Genomic DNA, 22,870 nt, shown 5'->3' with positions numbered 1-22,870 from the left:
CAATTTTTAATCCAATTCCCTTTTGAAGGCTACTATTGAATCTTTTTTCCACCATCTTATGAGGCCGTGCATTCCAAATCTTGTTGTGCCAAACGTTTTTCCTCATGCCGCCTCTGGTTCTTTTGCCAATCATCTTAAATCTGTGTCCTCTGGTTATCAACCCTTCAGCCATTGGAAACAGTTTCTCTTTATTTACTCTATCTAAACCCTTCATGATTTGGAACACCTCCATCAAATCTCAACTCTCAACCATCTCTGCTCTAAGGAGAACAGCCCCAGCTTCTCCAGTCTATCCATGTAACTGTAATCCCTCATCCCTGGAACCGTTCTAGTAAACCTCTTTTGTCCCTTGTTTTAAAAAAAGGGCAAGAGATCAAGTTGACTATTTCAGCAATGTGGTTGGGAAGTTGAAGTTATCATTTTGAAGAGATTTCAGCTGGAAGGTGTTGCGTAAATCCATCATGTCACAAAACATGATGCACAGTGTTTCTGAGCTTGTTTCTCTCCCTGAAACAATGACAATCCATCTTTAAACTATAGGATATGTTTCCGAAGTGATTTAAGGTCGAGGCTGTAGATTTTTCTCCTACAGTATTCTTTAAGTAAAGATAAAAGTACAGTTGGAGAGATTAATATGAAAAGAACACTCACTCAACGAGGCGAGATTTCCTCTCTTCCCATGTGACAGCTATTGGTCACAGCAGCACTACCTGTGGGCAGGTGACTGTACTGCAGCCCTGATTCCATTGTATTCACTGATTCATAGAAACTTAGAAACATAGAAGATAGGAGCAGGAGGAGGCCATTCGGCCCCTTGAGCCTGCTCCGCCATTCAATGAGATCATGGCTGATCATCCAAATTCAGTACCCTGTCCCTGCCTTCTCCCCATATCCCTTGATCCCTTTAGCCTTAAGAAATATATCCAACTCCTTCTTGAATATATTTAATGAATTGGCCTCCACTGCCTTCTGCGGTAGCGAATTCCACAGGTTCACCACTCTCTGGGTGAAGAAATTCCTCCTCATCTCTGTCCTAAATGGCTTACCCCTTATCCTTAGACTGTGACCCCTGGTTCTGGACTCCCTAGCCATCGGGAACATCCTTCCTGCATCTAGTCTGTCTAGTCCTGTCAGAATTTTATAAGTTTCAATGAGATCCCCTCTCATTCTTCTAAACTCCAGCGAGTATAAGCCCAATCGACCCAATCTCTCCTCATTCATCATTCCTGCCATCCCAGGTATCAGTCTGGTGAATCTTCGCTGCACTCCCTCCACGGCAAGAACATCCTTCCTCAGATAAGGCGACCAAAACTGCACACAATACTCAAGGTGTGGTCTCACCAAGGCCCTGTACAACTGCAGCAAGACATCCTTGCTCCTGTACTCGAACCCTCTCGCTACGAAGGCCAACATACCATTTACCTTCTTAACTGCCTGCTGCATCTGCATGCTTACCTTCAGCGACTGGTGCACAAGGACACCCAGGTCTCGTTGCACTTCCCCTTCTCCCAATCTCCAGTTATTGTTTGGAATCTGTTTTGAATTCAGAGGCCTAGGTGGATGAGTGGAAGCCATCAAGAAGTAAAATGATCAGGAGAGGTAAATCAAGAAATGGTGGTTTTAATTAAAAGCCCCCAATTGTAGGAAGACAGGAAAATTGATGAGTTCCACCGTTTTGAGGTCTTAGAAAGAATGAGTTAGATGCTGACACAAACAACAAGGAAGATCGATATCAGAGGAGGCATTTAAACGTCTGACAGAGATTTAATAACAAAAGTATTAACAAATGCATTTATAAAAAAAAAACTTCTGGCATCTAACTCTTTCCTGTATTATGTGTCATCAGCCAGTATGACATTTTTTATTTGTTTTAGATAGAGGTAGTGAAGTTAAACTGGGTGGAAAAGGATTCAAGAGTGAACTCCACACAACAAAAGATGGATATGAGCTGTCAGTTTGAGATTACAATGTCTGGGAAGCAACAATAAGCCAGAGATCTGTGGAAGCATGGATGTAAAATGCTGCAGTCTCTTCTAATTATGCGTCTTTCTTGAATGTAGATTATTAAAGAAAGAAAGACTTGCATTTATATATCACCTTTCACAACCTCAGGATGCCCCAAAACGCTTTACAGGCAATTAGGTACTTTTTGAAGTGTAGTCACTTGATATACCTATCAATTCATCCAATGAAAAGCGACGAGTTAAGAAAGTAACTATAGGTTTTTATTGGCTAAATAACAGAGCCCACCCTCGTGGGTGATCGGATCCAACAAGGAGGAATACCAGCCAGTCGACCACCTTTATACCTGGGCAGGTAGGTGGAGCCATGGGCGGAGTCCGCAGTGTTCAGCCCAGGTATAACAGCGTGACAAGAGGCGACCTCGTATAGTGATACAACAGTGTGAACAGTGATAACGATATAACAGTGATAACTATAGTGTAACGATAGTGAACGACAAAAGTGGTTTACCACATTCACCCCTTGTTTAGATTTGAGTCCAGCGGGGTGAAGTGTACTACCAGTTCTGGTAAGTCAGTCTGTCCGGAGGCCTCGTAAGCCTTTCTGATCGTCGCAGCGGCGGTGTTGCATTCTCCGGTGTTGATGCTGGTGTCTGCGTGGTCGGCGAAGGCTCGTGGGGTTCCGGCGTGCCGTCTACCTGAGCTGGAATTGGGGGGGGGGGGTGGGCGGGGGTAAAGGTGGTGTCTCCGGAATGCCCGAGGGTGCGAGGTCCCGTAAGGAGACTGTGTCCTCCCGCCCGTCTGGGTAAGCCACATAGGCGTACTGGGGGTTGGCGTGCAGGAGGTTCACCTTCTCGACCAGGGGGTCCGTTTTATGGGCCCTCACGTGCTTTCGCAGCAGGACGGGCCCCGGGGAGGTCAGCCAGGTTGGTAGTGTGGTTCCCGTAGTCGACTTCCTGGGGAAAACAAACATTCGTTCATGGGGGGTGGCGTTAATGGCAGTGCAGAGTAGTGACCGGATGGAATGCAGCGCTGCCGGGAGGACTTCCTGCCAGCGGGAGGTTGGGAGGCCCTTAGACTTTAAGGCTAAGAGGACGGCCTTCCATACCGTCGCGTTCTCTCTTTCCACCTGGCCGTTCCCTCGGGGGTTGTAGCTGGTGGTCCTGCTTGCAGCAATACCTCTCGCTAGTAGGAACTGACGGAGTTCCTCGCTCATGAAGGAGGAGCCCCGGTCACTATGTATATAGTTTGGGAACCCGAACAAGGCGAAGAGGTCGTTCAGGCATTTAATGACCGTGGTACTGGTCATGTCTGGGCAGGGGAAGGCAAAGGGGAAACGGGAGCACTCATCAACGATGTTGAGGAAGTACACATTACGGTCAGAGGACGGGAGGGGCCCCTTAAAGTCGATGCTCAGGCGCTCGAAGGGGCGGGTGGCCTTGATCAGGCTTGCTCTGTCCGACCTAAAGAAGTGCGGTTTGCACTCGGCACAGGTCTGGCAGTTCCTGGTCATGGTCCTGACCTCCTCGATGGAGTATGGCAGGTTGCGGGCCTTAATGAAGTGGTAAAGTCTGGTGACCCCGGGGTGGCAGAGGTCGTTGTGGAGGGTCTGAAGTCTATCACTTTGCGCGCTGGCGCATGTAATTCGTGACAGAGCATCAGGGGGATCGTTCAGCTTACCTGGCCGGTACAAGATATCATAATCATAGGTGGATAGTTCGATTCTCCACCTCAATATCTTGTCATTCTTGATTTTGCCCCTCAGCTTGTTATTAAACATAAAAGCGACCGAACGCTGGTCGGTGAGGAGGGTAAATCGTTTGCCTGCCAGGTAATGCCTCCAGCGTCGTACCGCCTCCACAATCGCTTGGGCCTCCTTCTCGACCGACGAGTGTCGGATCTCAGGGCCCTGTAGGGTCCTTGAGAAGAAGGCCACTGGTCTCCCCTCCTGGTTAAGGGTAGCGGCTAGGGCGAAGTCGGATGCATCGCTCTCCACTTGGAAGGGGATGGACTCGTCCACTGCGTGCATTGTGGCCTTGGCGATGTCTCCCTTAATGAGGGAGAAGGCTGCGCACGCTTCCTCCGCAAGGGGGAAGGATGTGGACTTCATGAGGGGTCTGGCTTTGTCTGCATAATTGGGCACCCATTGGGCATAGTAGGCGAAGAGCCCCAGGGTTCTCTTCAGAGCCTTTGGACAGTGGGGGAGGGGTAGCTCCATGAGGGGACGCATTCTTTCGGGGTCGGGGCCGATGACTCCGTTCTCTACTACACAGCCGAGGATGGCAAGGCGCGAGGTGTTAAACACACATTTCTCCTTATTGTAGGTGAGGTTCAGCCGTTGGGCCGTACGGAGGAATCTCTCCAGATTAACGTCATGGTCCTGCCGGTCGCGGCCGCAGATGGTGACGTTATCTAGGTAGGGGAACGTGGCGTGCAGCCCGTTCTGGTCAACCATCCGGTCCGTCTCCCTTTGGAAGACCGAAACCCCGTTGGTGACGCCGAAGGGAACCCTAAGGAAGTGGTAGAGGCGGCCATTCGCCTCGAAGGCGGTATACTGGCGGTCCTCAGGGCGGATAGGGAGTTGGTGGTAGGCCGACTTAAGGTCGATGGTAGAGAATACTCGGTATTGTGCGATCTGATTGACCATATCAGATATGCGGGGAAGGGGGTATGCGTCCAGCTGGGTGTACCTGTTTATGGTCTGGCTGTAGTCGATGACCAGGCGGTTCTTATTGCCCGTCTTAACTACCACGACCTGGGCACGCCAGGGGCTGGTGCTCCCTTCGATGATGCCCTCCTTCAGGAGACGCTGCACCTCAGAGCTAATGAAAGCTCTGTCCCCGGCGCTGCACCGCCTGCTCTTGGTCGCGACGGGTTTGCAGTCGGGGGTGAGGTTAGCGAACAGGGAAGGTGGCGGGACCTTGAGGGTGGATAGGCCGCAGGTGTTACGCGGTGGGCGGTTTAAAATCTGTTGGTTGTCGACTGTGAGTGGGGGGAGGGGTCCGCCGTATGCTAGTGTGACGCTTTGGAGGTGGGATTGGAAGTCTAGCCCTAGTAGGACGGCGGCGCATAGCTGGGGGAGGCCGAGGAGTTTAAAATTTTTATACTCCGTACCCTTAACCGATAGGGTCACAACACAGTAGCCGCTGATGTCTGTGGCGTGGGATCTCGATGCCATCGAGATCCGGTTGCGCGTTGGCAGGACAGGGAGGGAGTAGTGGCTCACTGTGTCTGGGTGGATGAAACTCTCCGTGCTTCCGCTGTCGAACAGGCAGGTCATGGCGTGGCCGTTTACTCTGATGTCCATCATTGACTTGGACAGGTGATGCGGGCGGGTTTGGTCCAGTGAGACGGAGGCTAGTGTATAGCTGAGCGAGTTGCTGTAGTCTGCGGGTGAGGCGGTAGTCGGGTCTAGAGGCACGGTGGCGGTCGAGCGTGGTGGGTAAAATGGCGTCTCCCACGAGGTTGGACAAAATGGCGGAGAAGATGGCTGCCCCCGTAACTCACATGAGGCACTGCTGGTGTCGGTTGCCTGTATCAAAGATGGCCGCCCCCATGACTCACGTGGGGATGCTGGCCTCTGTTGCCTTGAAGGAAGATGACCACCCCCACAGCTCGCATGAGGCACTGCTGGCCTCTGATGATCCACCTCTGCAGGCCTTAGCGAAGTGGCCTTTCTTCATGCAGTTTGAGCAGGTAGAGTTCCTGGCTGGGCAGCGCGACCTTGGGTGTTTCGCCTGGCCGCAGAAGAAGCAGCTGGCGGCCCGATCGCGGGGGTCCGATGTCGGAGCTGGTACCGGGGGTGGCGGTCTCAATCGGGTCCGGGACGCTGAGGTAGGTCCCAGGGGGGTTGCTGCGGGGGGTATCGCGGTCGGGGTCGGTCCCAAGTCCCAGGGTCGCGAGTTACAGTACCTTGAGTATGCCTCGAGGTCCCGATGGGCCACCTCTAGAGAGAGAGCGAGGGCTGCAGCTTTGTCCAGGTCGAGGTCCCTTGCTTCCAGTAGTCTTTGCCGTGAGTAGTCGGACCGCAGGCCTTTCACGAAGGCATTGCGGACATTGTCTTCAGTATTTTCAGCCGCCGTTACCGCTTTAAAGTTACAGTCTCTGCCGAGTGCTTGTAGCACCCGTAAAAATTCCTCCACGGGCTCTCCTGGCTGTTGCGGGCGGGATCTTAGGAGGTGTCTGGCATACATGGAATTTACCGGGGTTTGGTACTGTCTTTTCAGCCGGTTGATGGCGTCCTCGTATGTTTTAAGGTCCCGGATGAGTGCGAATACTTTAGGGCTCACTTGGGCGTTCAGAACTCTTCGCTTGGATTTCTGAGGCACGCCGGATTCTCCCAGGTAGGCTTCGAAGCAGCTCAGCCAGTGTTCGAAGTCGAGGGCTGAGTTTGCTGCCTGTGGGTTTAGGTCCAGGTACGGTGGTCTGAGGGCTCGCAGCCAGGCCGGCTGCTGTGGCTGTTGTAGCTGGGCGTCTGGCTGGTCGCTTGGCTGGTCGTTTGGCTGGTCGTTTGACTGCTCAAGTGTCGACATTTTAAAATTTAGCCAATAAAATTGATATACCTATCAATTCATCCAATGAAAAGCGACGAGTTAAGAAAGTAACTATAGGTTTTTATTGGCTAAATAACAGAGCCCACCCTCGTGGGTGATCGGATCCAACAAGGAGGAATACCAGCCAGTCGACCACCTTTATACCTGGGCAGGTAGGTGGAGCCATGGGCGGAGTCAGCAGTGTTCAGCCCAGGTATAACAGCGTGACAAGAGGCGACCTCGTATAGTGATACAACAGTGTGAACAGTGATAACGATATAACAGTGATAACTATAGTGTAACGATAGTGAACGACAAAAGTGGTTTACTACACCACTGTTGTAACGTAGGAAACGCGGCAGCCAATTTGCACGCAGTAAGCTCCCACAAACAGCAATGCAATAATGACCAGATAATTTGTTTTAGTCTACTCTCAGGTTCCCATCCTCCTGCCAAACTAGTTTAAACCCTCCCCAACAGCACTAGTAATCCCCCCTGCGAGGATATTGGTCCCGGTCCTGTTGAGGTGCAACCCGTCCAGCTTGTACAGGTCCCACCTCCCCCAGAAACAGTCCCAATGCCTCAGGAATCTAAAGCCCTCCCTCCTGCACTATCTCTCCTGCCACGCATTCATCTGCTCTATCCTCTCCTATTTCTATACTCACGAGCACGTGGCACCGGGAGTAATCCAGAGATTACTACATTTGAGGCCCTGCTTTTTAATCTCTTTCCTAGCTCCCTAAAAGCTGCCTGCAGGACCTCATCCCTCTTTCTACCTATGTCGTTGGTACCGATATGGACCACGGCCTCTAGCTGTTCACCCTCCCCCCTCAGAATGTTCTGCAGCCGCTTAGTGACATCCTTGACCCTGGCACCAGGGAGGCAACATACCATCCTGGAGCCACGTCTGCGGCCGCAGAAACGCCTGTCTGCTCCCCTTACTATCGAAGCCTCTATGCTTATTGCTCTTCCACTCTTCTTCCTCCCGTGCTGTGCAGCTGAGGAACCCGTGATGCCATGGACTTGGCTCTGGCTGCACTCCCCAGAGGAACCATCGCCCCCACCATATTCAGAGCAGAAAACTAGTTAGCGAGCAAGATGCACTCAGGGGATTCCTGCCCTACCTGCCTGGACCTCCTCTTCTGTCTAGCGGTCAGCCATTCCCTCTCTGCCTGCACACTCTTAAGCTGCGGGATGACCACCACTGTTCCCGCTCCTCTCGATTTCTGTATACCGCCGCTGCTCCCGCTCCTCTTGCGCTCTTTATACCGCCGCTGCTCCCGCTTCTCTCGATTTCTGTATACCGCCGCTGCTCCCGCTCCTCTCGCGCTCTTTATACCGCCGCTGCTCCCGCTCCTCTCGCGCTCTGTATACCGCCGCTGCTCCCGCTCCTCTCGCGCTCTGTATACCGCCGCTGCTCCCGCTTCTCCCGATTTCTGTATACCGCCGCTGCTCCCGCTCCTCTCGCGCGCTTTATACCGCCGCTGCTCCCGCTCCTCTCGCGCTCTGTATACCGCCGCTGCTCCCGCTCCTCTCGCGCTCTGTATACCGCCGCTGCTCCCGCTCCTCTCGATTTCTGTATACCGCAGCTGCTCCCGCTTCTCTCGATTTCTGTATACCGCCGCTGCTCCCGCTCCTCTCGCGCTCTTTATACCGCCGCTGCTCCCGCTCCTCTCGCGCTCTTTATACCACCGCTGCTCCCGCTCCTCTCGCGCTCTGTATACCGCTCCTCTCGCGCTCTTTATACCGCCGCTGCTCCCGCTCCTCTCGCGCTCTGTATACCGCCGCTGCTGCCGCTCCTCTCGCGCTCTGTATACCGCTGCTGCTCCCGCTTCTCTCGATTTCTGTATACCGCCGCTGCTCCCGCTCCTCTCGCGCTCTTTATACCGCCGCTGCTCCCGCTCCTCTCGCGCTCTTTATACCGCCGCTGCTCCCGCTCCTCTCGCGCTCTGTATACCGCCGCTGCTCCCGCTCCTCTCGCGCTCTGTATACCGCCGCTGCTCCCGCTCCTCTCGCGCTCTGTATACCGCCGCTGCTCCCGCTCCTCTCGATTTCTGTATACCGCCGCTGCTCGCGCTCTGTATACCGCCGCTGCTCCTGCTCCTCTCGCGCTCTGTATACCGCCGCTGCTCCCGCTCCTCTCGCGCTATTTATACCGCCGCTGCTCCCGCTCCTCTCGCGCTCTGTATACCGCCGCTGCTCCCGCTCCTCTCGCGCTCTTTATACAGCCGCTGCTCCCGCTCCTCTCGCGCTCTGTATACCGCCGCTGCTCCCGCTTCTCTCGATTTCTGTATACCGCCGCTGCTCCCGCTCCTCTCGCGCTCTTTATACCGCCGCTGCTCCCGCTCCTCTCGCGCTCTTTATACCGCCGCTGCTGCCGCTCCTCTCGCACTCTGTATACCGCCGCTGCTCCCGCTCCTCTCGCGCTCTGTATACCGCCGCTGCTCCCGCTCCTCTCGCGCTCTGTATACCGCCGCTGCTCCCGCTCCTCTCGATTTCTGTATACCGCCGCTGCTCCCGCTCCTCTCGCGCTCTGTATACCGCCGCTGCTCCCGCTCCTCTCGCGCTCTGTATGCCGCCGCTGCTCCCGCTCCTCTCGCGCTATTTATACCGCCGCTGCTCCCGCTCCTCTCGCGCTCTGTATACCGCCGCTGCTCCCGCTCCTCTCGCGCTCTGTATACCGCCGCTGCTCCCGCTCCTCTCGCGCTCTTTATACAGCCGCTGCTCCCGCTCCTCTCGCGCTCTTTATACCGCCGCTGCTCCCGCTCCTCTCGTGCTCTGTATACCGCCGCTGCTCCCGCTCCTCTCGCGCTCTTTATACCGCCGCTGCTCCCGCTCCTCTCGCGCTCTTTATACCGCCGCTGCTCCCGCTCCTCTCGCGCGCTTTATACCGCCGCTGCTCCCGCTCCTCTCGCGCTCTGTATACCGCCGCTGCTCCCGCTCCTCTCGCGCTCTGTATGCCGCCGCTGCTCCCGCTCCTCTCGCGCTATTTATACCGCCGCTGCTCCCGCTCCTCTCGCGCTCTGTATACCGCCGCTGCTCCCGCTCCTCTCGCGCTCTGTATACCGCCGCTGCTCCCGCTCCTCTCGCGCTCTTTATACAGCCGCTGCTCCCGCTCCTCTCGCGCTCTTTATACCGCCGCTGCTCCCGCTCCTCTCGTGCTCTGTATACCGCCGCTGCTCCCGCTCCTCTCGCGCTCTTTATACCGCCGCTGCTCCCGCTCCTCTCGCGCTCTTTATACCGCCGCTGCTCCCGCTCCTCTCGCGCGCTTTATACCGCCGCTGCTCCCGCTCCTCTCGCGCTCTGTATACCGCCGCTGCTCCCGCTCCTCTCGCGCTCTGTATACCGCCGCTGCTCCCGCTCCTCTCGCGCTCTGTATACCGCCGCTGCTCCCGCTCCTCTCGCGCTCTGTATACCGCCGCTGCTCCCGCTCCTCTCGTGCTCTGTATACCGCTGCTGCTCCCGCTCCTCTCGCGCTCTTTATACCGCCGCTGCTCCCGCTCCTCTCGCGCTCTTTATACCGCCGCTGCTCCCGCTCCTCTCGCACTCTGTATACCGCCGCTGCTCCCGCTCCTCTCGCGCTCTTTATACCGCCGCTGCTCCCGCTCCTCTCGCGCTCTTTATACCGCCGCTGCTCCCGCTCCTCTCGCGCTCTGTATACCACCGCTGCTCCCGCTCCTCTCGCGCTCTGTATACCGCCGCTACTCCCGCTCTTTGCTCTGTATACCGCCGCTGCTCCCGCTCCTCTCGCGCTCTGTATACCGCCGCTGCTCCCGCTCCTCTCGTGCTCTGTATACCGCCGCTGCTCCCGCTCCTCTCGTGCTCTGTATACCGCTGCTGCTCCCGCTCCTCTCGCGCTCTTTATACCGCCGCTGCTCCCGCTCCTCTCGCGCTCTTTATACCGCCGCTGCTCCCGCTCCTCTCGCACTCTGTATACCGCCGCTGCTCCCGCTCCTCTCGCGCTCTTTATACCGCCGCTGCTCCCGCTCCTCTCGCGCTCTTTATACCGCCGCTGCTCCCGCTCCTCTCGCGCTCTGTATACCACCGCTGCTCCCGCTCCTCTCGCGCTCTGTATACCGCCGCTGCTCCCGCTCTTTGCTCTGTATACCGCCGCTGCTCCCGCTCCTCTCGCGCTCTTTATACCGCCGCTGCTCCCGCTCCTCTCGCGCTCTGTATACCGCCGCTGCTCCCGCTCCTCTCGCGCTCTGTATACCGCCGCTGCTCCTGCTCCTCTCGCACTCTGTATACCGCCGCTGCTTCCGCTCCTCTCGCGCTCTGTATACCGCTGCTGCTCCCGCTCCTCTCGCGCTCTGTATACCGCCGCTGCTCCTGCTCCTCTCGCACTCTGCATACCGCCGCTGCTCCCGCTCCTCTCGCGCTCTTTATACCGCCGCTGCTCCCGCTCCTCTCGCGCTCTGTATACCGCCGCTGCTCCCGCTCCTCTCGCGCTCTGTATACCGCCGCTGCTCCTGCTCCTCTCGCGCTCTGTATACCGCCGCTGCTCCCGCTCCTCTCGCGCTCTGTATACCGCCGCTGCTCCTGCTCCTCTCGCACTCTGTATACCGCCGCTGCTCCCGCTCCTCTCACGCTCTGTATACCGCTGCTGCTCCCGCTCCTCTCGCGCTCTTTATACCGCCGCTGCTCCCGCTCCTCTCGCGCTCTTTATACCACCGCTGTTCCCGCTCTTCTCACGCTCTTTATACTGCCGCTGCATGTGATACATTTGTCTACTAAATCATTAGAGAGGTTGGAAGCTCCATATAATGAATGAGCTGCACTAAACCAGTCAAAACCCATGTTGTATCCTAATCTTCCTCACCGCCTTTATATGCAACAGTTTATGAAAGAAAAACCAGAAAGACTTGCATTTATATAGCACCTTTCGCGACCTCAGGATGTCCCAAAGCGCTTTACAGCCAATGAAATGTAGTCACTGTTGTAATGTATGTAGCTGGATTGCATTTAAAAACAGCAACACATCAAGGAGTTGAGATACGAATTTCATCAATTATAAGAGCAAAGCCTGAGTGCTTTATCAACCTCATATGGACCCAAAGACACGTCTACCTTGAAACACAACAATCAGCTTTACATTTTACAATATGAACAGAAACAAATTTCTTTCCATACCTGCAATTTGTATTTTGCTGTCAGCGGATGTCATGGTCCACTGTGACAAAAGGGGAAGGCTGTCTCAATTGAATTAAATGACCACCAGTGTTCTGGGTTTTTCCCTGTTGCAAGGGAATAACATACCAAGTCGAACAGTCTTTGAGAGCTAAGTGTTTTGGGAGTTGTGAGGTTCTGTGCGCGTCTCAGTGAATGCCCAATTACACATCGTCAAATAAAACTCGCAGCCTTGTCAGAAACCATTATCGAGCAGCGTTCTAACAGAGATAGTATTTTAACAGACCCATATCATGAGGGTATGATGGAAGAAAAATCATTTTATAAGGAGGTAAGTTACCTGATAGACCCTAAGTGTATGAAAGCTTGCAGTGTAAGTCCCAATCACCAGTCTGGGCTGGTCTTTAGGGGATGATATTGATGGAAACTTGGGGTATATTTTCCTCGGTGAGTAAAGATAAAGAATTTTTCGTCTATAATTACAATTTACACAATCATTATAAACCAATGTCAGTTTAGCAAACACATTTTTCTTTAAATTTGTACACAGTGCTAAATATGTTCCTTGTGCTTTAGCAAGCCAAAGATTTCTGGATAAGTGCTAGCAATGATGAAGAGATTTGACTGAATAAAAGATGTGTCACAATAAAATCTTTTTACAATATAAGATAGGTCGCAGATAATCCGAAAAGTATTATCTTCAGAAAAAAGCTTTCCCATGAACAACGAGGCTTTAAACTTACTAAAAATTTTATAGTCAAGTGCAGTTTAAATCCGCCTGAAGTGAAAAGGTGGTGTTTATCTTGGCGTTAAAACTCACTTCTTTATCCACAGGAGAGGCTCAGGTTCTGGGCAAAAGACTAATTGTAGCCTTTACTGAGAGCTGTTGGAATTCATTGGATAATAAATAACTGGCATGTGACAAAAAGCCATAAATCTGATTAGTTTTTTAGAGACTGAAAGGCCAGTTGCAAAATATAAGGAGCTGTAATTGTAAATGTAAAGGGTTTGTACTACAGTAGGGGTAAAGAGATGACTGATGCACGAGGCAATAGCGAGTCATTTAATTGCCCGGCATTCTCACATTCTCATATAGGAATGGTGGACAATCAAATATTGGTGTCAGCCTTGGTTCAGTGATAGCACTCTCCTGTCTGAGCCAGAAGGTTATGAGTTCATGTCCCACTCCAGAAACTTGAGCGCATAATCTAGACTGATACTTCTGTAGAGTACTGAGGGAGTGCTGCACTATTGAAGGTGTTGACTTTCAGATGAGACGTTAAACTTTCTGCCCTCTCAGTAGGACATAGGAAATCCCATGGCACTATTCAGTGAAGAGCAGGATAGTTATTCCGGAGTCCTGGCTAATATTTACCCCTCAACCAACACCACAAAAATCCGATTATCTAGTCATTTATCTCATTTCTGTTCATGGGACCTTGCTGTCTGCTGCATTTGCCTACATGACAGCACCAACACTTCAGAAATACTTCATCGGCTATGAAGCACTATGGATATACAGGTGCACGATCCCTTATCCGAAACCCTTGGGGACAGCTGTGTTTCGGAATTCGGAATTTTTCGGATTTCAGAACGGACAATGCTTTTTTGCTGGCCACCTGCCTGCACCTCCTCGCGCCGCCGTCCCCGGCCTCCTGAGCCCCCCTGGGCAGTGCCAGCTGTGTCCCAAGAGCCCGGCACTTCTCCTCGGTGCCGGGCTCTTTTGCCGGCACTCGCGATCTCTGATCGCGCTGGTGCAGGCCCCTCCTGTGCAAGCTGCTCAAGCTTTTACACTGGAAATACCGAGAGACGCTCCACGAAAAAAAATTCGGTTTTCGGAGCTTTTCGGCTTTCGGAAGTGTGGATAAGGGGTTGTGCACCTGTACTGAGGTTGTGAAGGGCGCTGTATGAATGCGTTTTCTCTCTCTCTCTCTCCCTCTATTACCAGCTTTTATCAAGGCGAATACCAGACAGGATGGGATAGAGTGAAAGCCTGAGGTGACATTTGGGGCTTCCATTCTGAAATGTACTTTGCTGCTTCATAAGTACAAGTGATAAATCTCGCAAAAATAAATGGGAAAAAATGGAGCTTTTAAAACCCAGCTTTCGGTATACAGTCTGTATCTTGGAAATTTATACACATCCCATTCAAAAAAACGTGACTGGCTCAAAAGTGGATGGGTGGCAACCTTATAAAAGCTACAGCCGCTCGTAGGCATTTGGGCTCGTCTCCTTTAAGAAATGGTACCACTTTGATCGTTAACATTAGTAAAAGATCTAATTACCAGCCTTGTACCTTTTTCATAGAGCCCCTCTAATTCTGTTTTTTCTTTCAGTGAAGGGAACCCGAGTGCTGGCGACAGGAGGGGCTTCTTCGAACCCAGATATACTGCAGGTAGGAGGACATCTCTCTGCTGTGAGGGATACGGTTATCTCAGTCCAATGATCATGTTGGCACCAGAGGAGGATGAATGAGTTCTTATCTCCACCTCCTGAGTTACTCTTCTCCCTGCTTAACACCTAATAATTACCCTCCATCACAACTAGATCAAAGCCAATTAAGGCTGTCAATTCCAGTGCACAATGTAATTAACATTTGAAAGACACAAGAACACCTGTGGCTTTGTATTTTTTTTATTCGTTTGTGGGCTGTGGGCGTCGCTGGCAAGGCCGGCTTTTATTGCCCATCCCCAGTTGCCCTTGAGAAGGTGGTGGTGAGCCGCTTTCTTGAACCGCTGCAGTCAGTGTGGTGAAAGTACTCCCACAGTGCTGTTAGGGAGGGAGATCCAGGATTTTGACCCAGCGACGATGAAGGATCGGCGATATACTTCCAAGTCAGGATGGTGTGTGACTTGGAGGGGAACTTGGAGGTGATGGTGTTCCCATGCGCCTGCTGCCCTTGCCTTTCTAGGTGGAAGAGGTTGCGGGTTTGGGAGGTGTGGTAAACCACTGTATTGTATATTGCCACCTCTGGGTGGCGCTGTGTATGGAGGCATGCCTCAGCTGACTCCACCCACCACTGTGTGGGTTTCGTTCAGACTTGTTCAGTCACTCACGAAGAAGCATGGTCTCTTCTTAGCTAATAAAAGCCTTATTCATCTCTTCTTTCGACTCGTCATCTCTTCTTCGACTCATCACCTTTTATGAAGTAATTGATAAGCGTATCAATTTTATTAGCTAAAAGTTAAATGGCGACACCTGAGGAGCAACAACAGCAACGGATACAGCAGACATTGCTGAGAGCCCTCAGACCACCACGCCTGGACCTCGACCCTCAAGAGGTGGGTGCATCAGCCAAGTTTGAACACTGGCTGAGCTGCTTTGAATCCTTCCTCGCAATCTCACAGGTTACAGAGGAGGATCACAAACTGAAAATTTTGACCGCCCAGGTGAGCCATCAAGTATATATGCTAATCCGGGACTCTAATACGTACGTGGCGGCCCTCGAGCTACTAAAAGGGCAATATACGCGCCCAGTGAACACAATTTACGCCCGACACCTCTTGGGATCCCGCAGGCAGCAACCGGGAGAATCGGTAGGGGCATTTGCACGGGCGCTACTGGCACTCTGCAGAGACTGCGATTGTAAAGCGGTAACGGCTGTGGAGCACGCGCAGGGACTCGCCTGTGATGCCTTCGTCAGGGGCCTCCAGTCAGACCACACCCGGCAGAGACTGCTAGAAAGCAAGGAACCCGACCTGAAGACGGCCATTGCCCTTGCGCTCTCGTTAGAGGAGGCCCACCGAAACCTCGAGGCATACCCCCGTAACGGCGCCGAGACATGGCAATCGAAACCGTGGGACACGGGACCGCCGCCCCCGGCACCAACCGCTGCAGCGACCCAACCGAGACAGCAGCCTCCGGTAAGAACTGCTTCGATGCCCAGTAACCAGGCCCAAAAATGCTATTTCTGTGGCCAGTTAAAACATCCCAGAGCGCACTGCCCAGCTAAGACAGCTACCTGCTCGGGCTGCGGGAAGAAAGGCCATTACGCTAACGCCTGCAAGGGGAAGCCAGCCAGCAGCGCAGCGTGCGGGCCGTGGGAGCAGCCATCTTATCCGCCATTTTGTGTACCCCCGGCCGCATGGCATCCGCCGCCATCGTATCCAACGCACTCAACCGCCATTTCGTCACCGGAACCGACCACCGTCTCGGCGGATGACTATAGTGACTCACTAAGCCACATACTGGCCTCCGTGACGCTGGATCAAGCCCTCCCTCACCATCTATCCAGCTCCATGATGGATATCGCGGTAAACGGCCGCGCCACCAGTTGCCTGATCGACAGCGGGAGCACAGAGAGTTTCGTCCACCCCGACACGGTACGTAGCCACTCCCTCACGATTCTGCCAACGCACCATCGCATTTCTATGGCGTCCAAGTCCCAGTCAATGGACATCAGCGGCTACTGTGTGGTGACCCTGTCAGTAAGGGGCACTGAATATAAAAAATTTAAACTGCTAGTCCTGCCCCGTCTTTGCGCTGCCGTCCTGCTAGGGTTGGATTTTCAGTGCCACCTTAAGTGTGTCACACTAGCATACGGTGGACCCCTCCCCCCACTCACAGTCTGCAACCAACAACTTTTAAATCGCCCGCTGCAAACCACCTGCAGCCTTTCCACATTAAAAGTCCCCCCCCCTCCCCTGTTCGCTAACCTCACCCGCGACTGTAAACCCATCGCTACCAAAAGCAGGCGGTACAGTGCCGGGGACAGAGCTTTTATCAGCTCTGAGGTGGAGCGGCTATTGAAGGAGGGCATTATCGAAGGTAGCACTAGCCCCTGGCGAGCCCAGGTTGTAGTCGTTAAAACCACTGCAAAACGCCGCATGGTAATCGACTACAGCCAAACCATAAACCGGTACACCCAGCTGGACGCGTACCCCCTCCCTCGCATATCTGATATGGTCAATCAGATTGCGCAATACAAAGTATTCTCCACCATCGACCTTAAGTCAGCGTACCACCAGCTGCCCATCCGCCATGAGGACCGCCAGTATACTGCCTTCGAGGCAAACGGCCGCCTCTACCACTTCCTTAGGGTCCCCTTCGGCGTCACCAACGGGGTTTCGGTCTTCCAAAGGGAGATGGACCGAATGGTTGACCAGAACGCGCTGCGGGCAACCTTCCCCTATTTGGATAACGTCACCATCTGCGGCCACGACCAGCAGGACCACGACGTTAATCTAGCAAATTTCCTCCGTACGGCCCAACGGCTGAACCTAACGTACAATAAGGAAAAATGTATGTTTCACACCAAGCGCCTGGCCATCCTCGGCTGCGTGGTGGAGAACGGAGTCATCGGGCCCGACCCCGACAGAATGCGCCCCCTAATGGAGCTACCCCTTCCCCACTGCCAAAAAGCACTGAAGAGATGCCTGGGGTTTTTCTCCTACTACGCCCAGTGGGTGCCCCTCTATGCAGACAAAGCCAGGCCCCTCATCAAAGCCACCTCCTTCCCCCTGACACCAGAGGCGTGTGCAGCCTTCACTCTTATCAAGAACGATATCGCGAAGGCCGCAATGCACGCGGTGGATGAGTCCATCCCCTTCCAAGTGGAGAGCGATGCCTCCGACTTCGCCCTAGCCGCGACCCTTAACCAGGCGGGCAGACCCGTGGCCTTTTTCTCAAGGACCCTCCAGGGCCCCGAGACGAGACACTCCTCCGTCGAAAAGGAGGCCCAGGCTATTGTAGAAGCGGTGCGTCACTGGAGGCATTACCTGGCCGGGAAACGATTTACCCTGCTCACTGACCAGCGTTCAGTAGCTTTTATGTTTAATAATAAGCAGAGGGGTAAAATCAAGAACGACAAGATCTTGAGGTGGAGAATCGAACTCTCCACCTACAATTATGATATCTTGTATCGGCCAGGGAAACTCAATGAGCCCCCAGATGCCCTATCACGTGGTACATGCGCCAACGCGCAGAGTGATAGGCTGCAGTCCCTCCACAATGACCTCTGCCACCCGGGGGTCACCAGGTTTTTCCATTTTATCAAATCCCGTAACCTGCCCTACTCCATCGAGGAGGTCAGGACCATGACCAAGAGCTGCCAAATCTGCGCCGAGTGCAAACCGCACTTCTATAGGCCGGACAGAGCAAGCCTGATCAAGGCCACCCGCCCCTTCGAACGCCTGAGCGTCGATTTTAAAGGGCCCCTCCCCTCCGCTGACCGCAATGTGTACTTCCTCAACATAGTTGATGAGTACTCCCGTTTCCCCTTTGCCATCCCTTGCCCAGACATGACCAGTACCACGGTCATCAAGTGTCTGAATGACATCTTCGCTCTGTTCGGGTTCCCCAGCTATATACATAGCGACAGGGGCTCATCGTTCATGAGCGACGAACTTCGGCAGTACCTGCTAACAAGAGGTATCGCCACGAGCAGGACCACCAGTTACAACCCCCGGGGGAACGGCCAGGTGGAAAGGGAGAACGCGACGGTTTGGAAGGCAGTCCTCTTAGCACTAAAATCTAAGGGCCTTCCGACCTCCCGCTGGCAGGAGGTCCTCCCTGCAGCGCTCCACTCCATTCGGTCACTGCTTTGTACTGCCACTAATGCGACCCCTCATGAGAAAATGTTCGTTTTCCCCCGGAAGTCTACATCGGGAACCTCGCTACCGGCATGGTTGACTTCTCCTGGGCCCGTCCTACTGCGGAGGCACGTGAGGACGCATAAAACGGACCCCCTGGTCGAGCGGGTGCACCTCCTACACGCCAACCCCCAGTATGCCTGGGTGACATACCCAGACGGGCGGGAGGACACGGTCTCCATACGAGATCTCGCACCCTCGGGTACCCCTGAATTACCACCGTTATCCCCCTTACCACCGTTATCCCCCTTACCACTGTTATCCCCCACCACCCCTCCCAACCCAACCCCTGCAGACGGCATGCCAAAGCCCCAGGAATCTTCGCCAACCACCCAGACACCAGACCCGACGTCGGATGCTGCAACACCACCACCGCCACCACGACGATCAGGACGTCAGACAAGGCCTCCTGATAGACTTAACTTGTAGTACCCTTCACCCCGCCGGACTTCACATTAAACAAGGGGTGAATGTGGTAAACCACTGTATTGTATATTGCCACCTCTGGGTGGCGCTGTGTATGGAGGCATGCCTCAGCTGACTCCACCCACCACTGTGTGGGTTTCGTTCAGACTTGTTCAGTCACTCACGAAGAAGCATGGTCTCTTCTTAGCTAATAAAAGCCTTATTCATCTCTTCTTTCGACTCGTCATCTCTTCTTCGACTCATCACCTTTTATGAAGTAATTGATAAGCGTATCAGGAGGTGCTGCCGAAGAAGCCTTGGCGAGTTGCTGCAGTGCATCTTGTAGATGGTACACACTGCAGCCACGGTACGCCGGTGGTGGAGAGAGTGAATGTTTAAGGTGGTGGATGGGGTGCTAATCAAGTGGGCTGCTTTATCCTGGATGCTGTTGAGCTTCTTACAGCTGACCAAATAGTGAAGTGAAATTTTAAAAAATCCATTGTCATTATTTTACTAACTCCCAATTTCTGCATGAACTCCAAAAGCATAAACTGTTTTAATTCTTTACAGGTAAATCTAAGATGCAACCCCTGTGTTTCCCACCCCCCCACCTCCGGATCTGTGCTGCACTAGCTTTTCACTGAATGAAATGGAATCAGATTCAGGACTTTGAGCCAGGAAGGGCCAAAATTCTCACTCCAGCTCTAACAAGTGAATCCTATTGGAAAGTGCACGTGAATGGAGGCCAGGTGAAGACAGGATCGGATTTGGCAACAAGTAAAAAGCAAAGAATTGCAAATGCTGGGAATCTAAAACAAAAGCTGGAAAAACACAGGTCAATCAGCAGCTGTGAAGAGAACAGGGGTATGGTAGTGTCGTGGTTGTGGCACTGAACTAGCAACCCAAAGGTTGTGGCTTCACATCCCAGCTATGGCAAATTGCATTCAATAAAGCTGGTGAGTTGTGGGCTAGTAACAGAAGAAATGATTACAAAAGCTATTGGATTTTTTTTTTTAAACCCTACTGTTTCACTAAACTACTACCCCTACACAATCTGGCCTACAGGCGACTCTTTGGGGGAAAAATTCAGTATCGCCCCGTTGGGGGCGCGATTATCGGCCGGGCGCAAAGTTTAGCGCCTGGCGCTAATTATCGCCTCCAACTGTAAACTTGGCTTTTATCGCCCCTGGAGGTGATTGGAGCGCTAAATCAGGCGCTGCACACCTGTCTTAAGGTGCAAAGGCCGAGGAGCGAGTCGCTAACTCAGAGCGCGGGTGCAGTGCAGTTGATGTCAGTTAGCGATGGAACACAAGACACACTGGCGCCAGACAGTTCTTAAAGGGGAGGGTCGATCTTGCTCTCCAGCTACACGCTGCTCATTGGAGCTTTGAATCTCGGCCTGGAGAGACCTGTGCCTAAATCTTCCAGCCAAGGACTATGGAGAGGGTGTGAGAACGAGCTCAGCGCTTCAGCAAGTGGGCCTTGGAGGCTCTGGTTGGCGCGGTGGAGCGCAGAAGATCTATACTCTTCCCTGAGAGTGGCAGGAGGCCTTTGCCGCGCGAGTACAGAAGAGTGTGGAGGGAGGTGGCTCAGCACGTCTCCTCCAGGAGCGTGGTGCCCAGGACCCATACTCAATGTCGCAAAAAGTTCAACGACCTCACTCGGGTCGTCAGGGTGAGTGGCTTTTTTTCAATACCTCACCATCCCTCCATCTCAACCTCACTCTATGGCCAGAAGGTCTTAAAACCCCAATGCCCAACACTCATCCAACACCTATGGCCCTCTCATGAAACACACACGCACATTCCACACTTTGCATACAGTAAGGGCTATTCACCTATGGGAGGCACATCAGGCAAGACCATGGCTGCACACAGTAAGGGCTATTCAATTATGGGAGGCACATCAGGCAAGACATGGCTGAATATTTACTCAGACACCGTCCTTTTTCTTGCAGGCCAAGCTATCTCATAATAGGAGACAGCAGCCATGGACGGGTGGAGGGCGGCCTCAGCTGTAACCCCTCAGCAATCTTGAGGCGCGCGTCCACAGGATTGTGGCAAGCCAGGTGATTGGTCCCGTCGCCCCTGGAGAGGCCGACCCGTTCTGGACAGCAATGGTAAGGTCATCACCTTTTTTCCTCTCTCATTCCACTTGTCCCTCACAACACCAGCCTTTGACACTTTCAATCCAACTTACTGAATCGCTGCACTCATTCCTCCCTTACTGCCCCCCTGTCCTCACGCTAAAGCCACTCTTGTACCTCCCTGCTTTCAGATGGTGATTCACCAGCTGAGGAGACAGGCCCTCAAGCTGCCAGTGGGAGTGAAGCTGCAGGCGAAGAGGAAGCCGGAGCATCAGCGCCACCCTCTCCCGAGGAAGCCCATGCCCACACTGGGAACACGCCTTCCCTGGAGGGGAGCAGGGGGGAAGGGTCTGATGAGGGTGAAGCTCCAGGACCCAGTGGACTGCAGCAACGCGATGGGGGTAGGGAAGCTCGGGGGCAAGCTTCTCCCCGGAGGGGGAGTAGGCCAGCGAGTCCTGCTGCACTGGACGCAGAGGAGGAGCGGCTCATCGCTGAAATGAACACCCAGGCGGTGGACATGCACACTGAGCTCATAGGTGCTGTGAGAAGGGTGCCCGAATGCATTGAATCACTGGTAAGGAGTGTGGAGCACTTCGCTGTAGCATAGGCGGATGCAACGTAAAAGCTCAGTGCTGCAATTCAGTCACTGGCTGCCATAATCCCATCTCAGACTGCTCTCATGCAGACGCAGATTGAGGCCACGCAAGCACTGACTGCTGCCATTGTCACTGGTCCAGACACATTTCCCCGGGGCTCTCACCGCGCCGCAGCAGGCCAGCAATCTGCGCTCCAGCAGATTGCTCCGGATGCTGAAGTGCTGCCCCGTGGGAGTGCCAGTGTATCGGTCGAGCAGGGAGTTGCTGTCCTCTCTCAAGATGGCAGCATTCCTGTTGCCACCACTGTCACTTCTCCACTGCACTTGCCATCGCCTGTAGCCCAGACTGCTGCCACCCATGCAGAGTTGGTGCAGTCTGCAGCCGGACCCTCCAGGCCCAGAGCTGGTCGAGGCCATCCTTCAAGGGCATCTGCAGTCTCAGGTTCTGACAATCAGCAGCCTTGCTGCAGCCACTGGGGCCCCATTACGGAGGAGCAGTAAGGTGGGAAGGGGGGGAAGTGTGCAAGGGAAGGAGATCACCCTCGAAGGGCAAAAAGTAGGAGGTGTGACAAAATGTTGGTCAATTTTTTATTAAAGGCCGCGGTTCATGTTCAAACTTTTGTTTAGTGTTTTGGACATAATCTCCAGGTTGTGAGAACCAGTTATGTTAATGACTGTTTTTTTGTGTTTGTTTCTATTAGTTTGTCATGAAGAAATGACACACACAGAGTTTGTAAAAGAAATAAGTTTTTGTATTCAAAATGTACATGTTTGGTCTTTGGAATCGTTGCTGCCTTGGCCGGCTTAGTGGTTGCGGGCTGGTTTCATTCATGTTGTTCTCAATGGCAGAAGCCATTTCCTCAGCAGGGGCCTAGAAGCAGCTTGCTATCAGCCGCTAACGGACGGCCCTTGCAGTTCCAACATTGTGGGCCTCCCTCCCGCCTTGGTGCTGCTGATGATCATCCTCCCCCCCCTCCTCCGGTGGTGCTCCAAGGCCTGGTGGCATTGGCTGGGTCCTGAGGATTGCCAGGTTATGCAGCATGTAGCACACAACTATGAAGAGGGAGACTCGCTCAGGTGAGTACTGCAGGGCTCCTCCTGAGTGATCTAGACAGCGGAACCGTTGCTTGAGCATGCCGATCGTCTGCTCAACGATGTTCCTGGTGGCGAGATGGCTCTCGTTGGAGCGCAGCTCAGCAGGGGTGTTGGGGTTACGGAGCAGTGTCATCAGCCAGGTGCACAGTGGATAACCCTTGTCCCTGAGGAACCAACCACTTGGCTGATGCGGTGCCTGGAAAAGTTCTGCCACAGCAGTTTGGCGCAGGATGAATGCATCGTGGCTGCTGCCAGGATAGCGGGCATTAACAGCGAGTATCAGCTGTCTGTGGTCACAGACCAACTGGACGTTTAAGGAGTGGAACCCCCTGCGGTTGCAGAAATCCTCTGCATTCTCATGCGGTGCACACAATGCCACATGCGTGCAGTCAATGGCACCATGGGGAAGCCCGCTATCCTGCGCGTTCATGCTGTTTGGACCGGGTCATCGGGAAATAGATGTACTGGCGTCTCCTTTT

At 53.6% G+C, this 22,870-nt stretch overlaps 1 protein-coding gene across 2 annotated transcripts in view; it reads left to right on the top strand.

The window, feature by feature from the left end:
• The window catches only part of xylb (xylulokinase homolog (H. influenzae)), a 273,474-nt gene that overhangs the window by 202,573 nt on the left and 48,031 nt on the right, over positions 1-22,870 (top strand). For both annotated transcript variants that reach the window (XM_085987477.1, XM_085987479.1), the window contains exon 16: positions 13,957-14,015. In XM_085987477.1, coding sequence (XP_085843603.1) covers positions 13,957-14,015 — 59 coding nt within the window. The remainder of the gene's footprint in view (positions 1-13,956; positions 14,016-22,870) is intronic.

This window comes from Somniosus microcephalus, chromosome 5 (genome assembly GCF_052327205.1).
Source record: "Somniosus microcephalus isolate GS21.2 chromosome 5, FLI_Smic_1.0, whole genome shotgun sequence".
In the NCBI taxonomy this organism is placed as follows: domain Eukaryota; kingdom Metazoa; phylum Chordata; class Chondrichthyes; order Squaliformes; family Somniosidae; genus Somniosus; species Somniosus microcephalus.
This window is presented reverse-complemented; position numbering and strand designations above follow the sequence as displayed.